Raw genomic sequence first — 5,729 nt, 5'->3', positions numbered from 1 at the left:
CTGTTTGCCATGAAGTGATGGGATCAGATGCCATGATCTTAGTTTTCTGAATGTTGAGCTTTAAACCAACTTTTTCACTGTCCTCTTTAACTTTTGTTAAGAGGTTCTTTAGTCCTTCACTTTCTGCCATAAGAGTGGTGTCAACAGCATATCTGAGGTTATTGATATTTCTCCTGGCAATCTTGATTCCAGCTTGTGCTTCATCCAGTCCTGCATTTCTCCTTGCATATAAGTTAAATAAGCAGGGTGACAATATACAGCCTTGATGTACTCCTTTTCCCAGTTGGAATCAGTCTGTTAAGATCCTAGAAACAATCACAGAACAAGCTCAATTCTCCAGCTTCCATTTTTAGAGGATGAGGTCACATTGTTTAAGAGTGTGGCAGACTGGATCCCAAAAGGACAAAACAGTGCAATTTCTGGGTTTCTATAGTAACTTCAACATCACTCTTTGTCTCAGCACTCAGAATTTGAGTGTAAACTGAGGCAAGGGTTTTTTTTTTTTCTTTTCTTTGTGGGGTGTTAGAAATATTAATAGTTTCTTTTTCAGCCTATTTGAAAGTGAAAGTCGCTCAGTTGTGTCTGACTCTATGTGACCCCATGGACTATAGAGTCCATGGAATTCTTCACGCCAGAATACTGGAGTGGGTAGCCATTCCCTTCTTCAGGGGATCTTCCCAATCCAGGGATCGAACCCAGGTCTCTGACACTGGAGTCAGATTCTTTACCAACTGAGCCATGAGGGAAACCCAAGAATACTAGAGAGGGTAGACTCTCTCTTCTCCAGCAGATCTTCAGCAGCAGAAGATCTTCTTCAGCAGATCTTCTCCAGCAATCAAACCAGGGCCTCCTGCATTGCAGGTGGATTCTTTACCAACTGAGCTGTCAGGAACCTCACAGCTATCAGCCTATCTGGTCAGGATCAAAGCAAAGTTTACAACCCATAGCCCCTATACTGCCACTTTTTATCACACTAGTAAAACCAAAAACCAAATTAAGGCCTTGTTGCTTCCCCTCAACATGCTTGGGTTAAAAAAAAAATGTCTAGCTATGTACCCTCCTCATCTCTGTTCCTTATCCCAAAGGACACATTTTTGGGATAGCAGCATTTTTCTGCTCCTGACCATTGACAAAGAGGGTGGAATGCTGCGTTTTTCAAGCTCCATTCAGATCTCATCTCCCCTGTGAAGTCTTCCCCAAGACTCCAGCACCGTTCCTCTTCCTCTTATTATCCTTGCCACCAGCTGGAACTTGTAACATCAGTCTCATCTGTCATTTGAGAAGAGATGAGACTTAGTCCAGAGTGTCCTAGGGGACAAAAATCTGGGATCAAAGGATAGAAGATTCAGGGTGCAGGCTGCAGTTTAAAACCCAGAAGGGCTTCCTGCTCATCAGTGGAATGGGCTGCCTTAGGAAGTCAGTAGATGTTGGACAATGGCTACCTGGGAAGGGGATTCAGGCATCAGGGGATGAGCAGAACTAGGTGGCCAGCAGGGTCTACTAGATGGGAAGGTCCCCAAAGGTAGAGATGCTGCCTTGGGCATCCCTGTGATCACAGACTGAGAAACCCAAAGATTGAGCAGTCCCTCCTCCACCTGACATTTGAGATCTGCATGGTATATATAAAGCTGATGGCTCAGATGGGAAGATCAGAGCAACCAAGCCAAGTGGTCAAGGAGAGGGTATATTTAAACTGAGTTTGAAGGTCTCTGCTTTCTTTCCTTCCCTCTTCACCCACAGTAAGGAGCCAGGAAAATCCTGGTGTTTAAATTGGGTAGGAAACAAGTTGAAAAGGTGACATAGGAAGACAGATAAATGATTCAGAGTCAGAAAGGGAGGAGACAGAGGGCTTAATACATCTTGACCTTGCCACTATGGGGAAGATGGTGATGTGTAGACTGTAAATTCTAATCTCTGCTCTGACCCTGGTCAGCTGTATTAAAGAGAAAACTTCCACTGACTCCTACAATAAAGGAGAAAACAAGAGCAAAAAATTCACTTTGCCTCAGTTTATCCACAATCACATGAGACTTAAGAAATATATGCTGTCAAAACTGCTTTGAAAACTTAGAAGTTGAATTCATCTGTAATCCTTCTTACCCTGGACACTGAGTATAAATACATACCCACAAACTAAACTGCTGTCACCTCTAGAAAGAGAATATTTTGAAGAGTTTCATCTCACGGATACAGTCTGGATAAGGCGCTATGAGGAAGCAGGGAGATGAATAGACTGACTTCCTAGGGCCCCTTCCAGCCTAAACCTACTCCTTCCTTGTCCTTCCCTGCCCCCCGCCCCTCTTGTTTGAGGCTAGCAGTAGGCAGGCCGCCCAGCTAGGAGTAATTGAAAGGAGCAGATGAGGGGAGAATGTGTGTCCTCCCCCAGCTCCCCGGCCCCCACGGGGTCTGTCGAGAAATGAGAACTAGTCAGGTTACACCCGTGGCCTCCCTCCCAGTGCACCGGAGCCAGCTAGGGGTAGGCGGGCTGGGGCAGGGGCCGGCGTGGTGTGTGCAGGGGGAGAGGGAAGGGGAATCACGTCTAATCCACTGTAAACGTCTTGATGTGCAGCAACAGCTTAGAGGGGGGCTCAGGTTTCTGCGGCGTTGGCTATATTTATCTCTGGTTCCATGCCAGCAGGGAGGGTTTAAATGGCACCCAGCAGTTGGCGTGAGGGGCCGCAGGAGCTTGGGGGCTGGTGGCAGGAACGAGCCTCTTCTGCCCCCATGGAGCTGTATGAGACTTCTCCCTACTTCTATCAGGAGCCTCACTTCTATGACTCTATGACAGGGGAGAACTACCTGCCTGTCCACCTCCAGGGCTTCGAGCCGCCAGGCTATGAGCGGGCTGAGCTCAGCCTGAGCCCTGAGGCTCGCGTGCCCCTTGAAGACAAGGGGCTGGGGCCCGCGGAGCACTGCCCGGGCCAGTGCCTGCCGTGGGCATGTAAGGTGTGTAAGAGGAAGTCGGTGTCTGTGGACCGGCGGCGCGCCGCCACTCTCAGGGAGAAGCGCAGACTCAAGAAGGTGAATGAAGCCTTCGAGGCCCTCAAGAGGAGCACCCTGCTCAACCCCAACCAGCGGCTGCCCAAAGTGGAGATCCTGCGCAGCGCCATCCAGTACATAGAGCGCCTGCAGGCCCTGCTTAGCTCCCTCAACCAGGAGGAGCGTGATCTCCGCTACCGAGGTGGGGGCGGACCCCAGCCGGGGGTAAGTGACCACCCTACCCGCCCGCCTGGGGAGGGGCGCACAGGAGGCATCTGGACAGCCTCAGGGGACCCCATCATGGGCTCATTCAGATGGCTGGAGCAGGAGCCAGGCAGGGTCTTAGGAGACTGCAGGATGCCTTTCCTTTGTTAAAGCTGGGCCACCCAGCTGACCTCCTGTGTCCCCACGTCCTTTCCAGACAAGACAAAGGCAATGGGGTGGGGGGAGAGGCATGTGGAGGGGGTTGGCACAGGCCTGAAGGAGGGGTCCAGAAGCAAGTCCAGAGTCAGCTGGATGAGGAGGAAGGTTAACCCCAGTGTCTGGTGCTAGGGCCTCAAAGGCAAGGTCAAGCGTACCTGAGAAGATTGCTTTGCCCCTTAGCCAACCCCATCCTGGGTAGGGCAAGCAGAGAGGAGACCCACTCAGCCTCCCTCATGGAACCCCAACAGGCCTGCGCAAAGTGGGCCTGGTTGGGCCAGACATTCTGCCTCCTTCACCCCTATCCCAGGGTCAGGAAACCACAGAGCCCCCCTTAGTCTGGGTGCCCTAGAGGGGCAGAATCACCCCTCACCCGAGGGTGAGTGCTGGGAAAGGCCTTGAAGCAGGGGTTCTGTGGCCAGATTAAAAGAGCTAATTTTGAAGATCCTGAAATAGGTGGTGGGCTAGGCTGGAGGGCTGCAGCTTGTGACCCACCCTCCAACCCCACCACCGGCACTTCTGCCCACTGGGACTGGACAAAGAGACACTACCAAGACTGGCGGTGCCCTAACCCCTCCATCCTGTCTTGCAGGTGCCCAGTGAATGCAGCTCCCATAGCGCCTCCTGCAGTCCACAGTGGGGCAGCGCACTGGAGTTTGGCCCCAACCCAGGGGGTAAGTGAGACCAAGACCTTGCTTACTTTGACTCATATCACACAGTCTGTCTCTAGGCCCAGTTCTTCCCTCTTCCCTTATTCCCTGCTCCAGTACTTTTCCCTCAGCCTCTCTAGGGGCTTTTTGAAACCAGGGCCCCAAATGGTGGGCTAGAAGACCCTGTGCCTCTCTGAAGCTTTGACCTGCTACGGAGTTGTCTAGGCCTCTTGCAACAGCCCAGTTGGTGCCTGGTGGCTGACCTTCCCCACAGAGAGGACAGTGTCCCTGCCCCAAGGGTCTCTGGGAATTGCTGAGTCAACGCTGCAAAACTGGGCCAGCAAAGGGCAGTTCCAGTCTCCCAGGATACACTATTCTGGCTCCACCTCAGAATAGCTGCTTCCAGATTCTAACTACATCAGGGATTTCAGAGGACACACTGGTGTTCAAACACACATACACATATGTGTGCACCTAGCATTAGGAAAGGCATGGGCTGTGGAGTAGAACCCCAAGCTTTTCTCACCCATCTGTCCTGGAAAACCTGTGCTACTCCAAAGAGTTCAGCCCCTGACTCTGGTCATACAATCCTTTCATCAACCAGGTAACATCTTCCTACCTTCCCCTTATAGATCATCTGCTCCCAGCGGACCCTACAGATGCCCACAATCTGCACTCCCTCACCTCCATCGTGGACAGCATCACAGTGGAGGATGTCGCTGTGGCCTTCCCAGATGAAACCATACCAAACTGAGATTGTCTGCCAGGATGGGCATCCGTGAGAGCCCCCCAAGCTGGCCACAGATGCCACCACTTCTGCAGCAGGTCTCTTCTAAGCCATGCTGTCCTGATGCCAGGAAACCAGCTCTGGGGCTGACAAATGCCAGATTACCCTCTCCTCATCCACTTTAAGGTTTACCTTTACCAGAGAGGGAAAGAATGCTCTCACTTAGCTGACTCCTTAGAGCAAGAGGGCAGTTCTGTTTCCAGGGAGATAAGCAAGGGACCAGAGTGCCCCCTTGTGTAAGCCCTCTGGTCAGGGGGCAACTCAGGAGCTGCCCTTTGATTGTTATGTAGCCTCCAAATCCACTCCCTGAAAAGATAGCTTGAGATACGAAGACAGTGTCCTGACATGGACAGACTATGCACATCTCCTGTTCGTCTCTTCCTCTGCCAGTGGCTGGGCTGGGCCTGCCCTGAATTGAGAGAAGGGAGAGGAATAATTCAGTTCCCAAGTCACTGGGGGGGGGGGGGGGCAAGTTTTTACAGTGAATCCTGGGAACCTTCCAGTGGTTTTATGTTTTGTTTTGTTTTGTGTGTTGTTTGTAAAGCTGCCATCTGACCAAGGTCTCTGTGCTGAAGTTGCCAGGGATAGGTGCGGGGTGGGGGGCAGGGGCTCCTGGGGTGATTAATTTTGTTAACTAAGCATTGTGTGGTTTTGCCATTGTTTTGTATATTTTTTTTTTTTGCTAACTTATTTGGATTTCTTTTTTTAAAAAAAATAAATAAAGACTGGGTGCTAGAAGAGTGTCTGTGATGATATAGAGGGAGGAGATGACTGATGCTATAGCCTCTTCCACCTCAGTGGTCCAGACACATTGCAGGGCCAGGGCTTGTGAAGCAGATGGGGCTCCCAAAGCATCTGAGGCACCACTCTGCTGGTAGTCACAAGGTGTTGGA

General features: G+C 51.1%; 1 protein-coding gene across 1 annotated transcript; it reads left to right on the top strand.

Moving 5' to 3' along the window:
* Positions 1 to 2,678: 2,678 nt before the first annotated feature.
* Positions 2,679 to 5,527, top strand: MYOG (myogenin). Its single transcript, XM_065936675.1, has 3 exons — positions 2,679 to 3,204; positions 3,992 to 4,073; positions 4,682 to 5,527. The coding sequence occupies exons 1-3, from the start codon at positions 2,725 to 2,727 to the stop codon at positions 4,801 to 4,803; spliced, it is 684 nt and encodes a 227-aa protein (XP_065792747.1). The 5' UTR covers positions 2,679 to 2,724; the 3' UTR covers positions 4,804 to 5,527.
* The last annotated feature ends 202 nt before the right edge of the window (positions 5,528 to 5,729 follow it).

Source organism: Muntiacus reevesi, chromosome 5 (genome assembly GCF_963930625.1).
Source record: "Muntiacus reevesi chromosome 5, mMunRee1.1, whole genome shotgun sequence".
NCBI classification, from domain to species: domain Eukaryota; kingdom Metazoa; phylum Chordata; class Mammalia; order Artiodactyla; family Cervidae; genus Muntiacus; species Muntiacus reevesi.
Note: the sequence above shows the minus strand (reverse complement) of the source record. Positions and strands in the feature narration are given on the sequence as shown.

Bases quoted from the DNA above. Each gene is read 5' to 3' on its own strand.
- MYOG (XM_065936675.1), top strand. From the start codon at position 2,725: ATGGAGCTGTATGAGACTTCTCCCTACTTCTATCAGGAGCCTCACTTC. The intron at 3,205-3,991 runs GTAAGTGACCAC...CCTGTCTTGCAG, and splicing joins GGGGCGGACCCCAGCCGGGG to GTGCCCAGTGAATGCAGCTC. The intron at 4,074-4,681 runs GTAAGTGAGACC...TTCCCCTTATAG, and splicing joins GTTTGGCCCCAACCCAGGGG to ATCATCTGCTCCCAGCGGAC.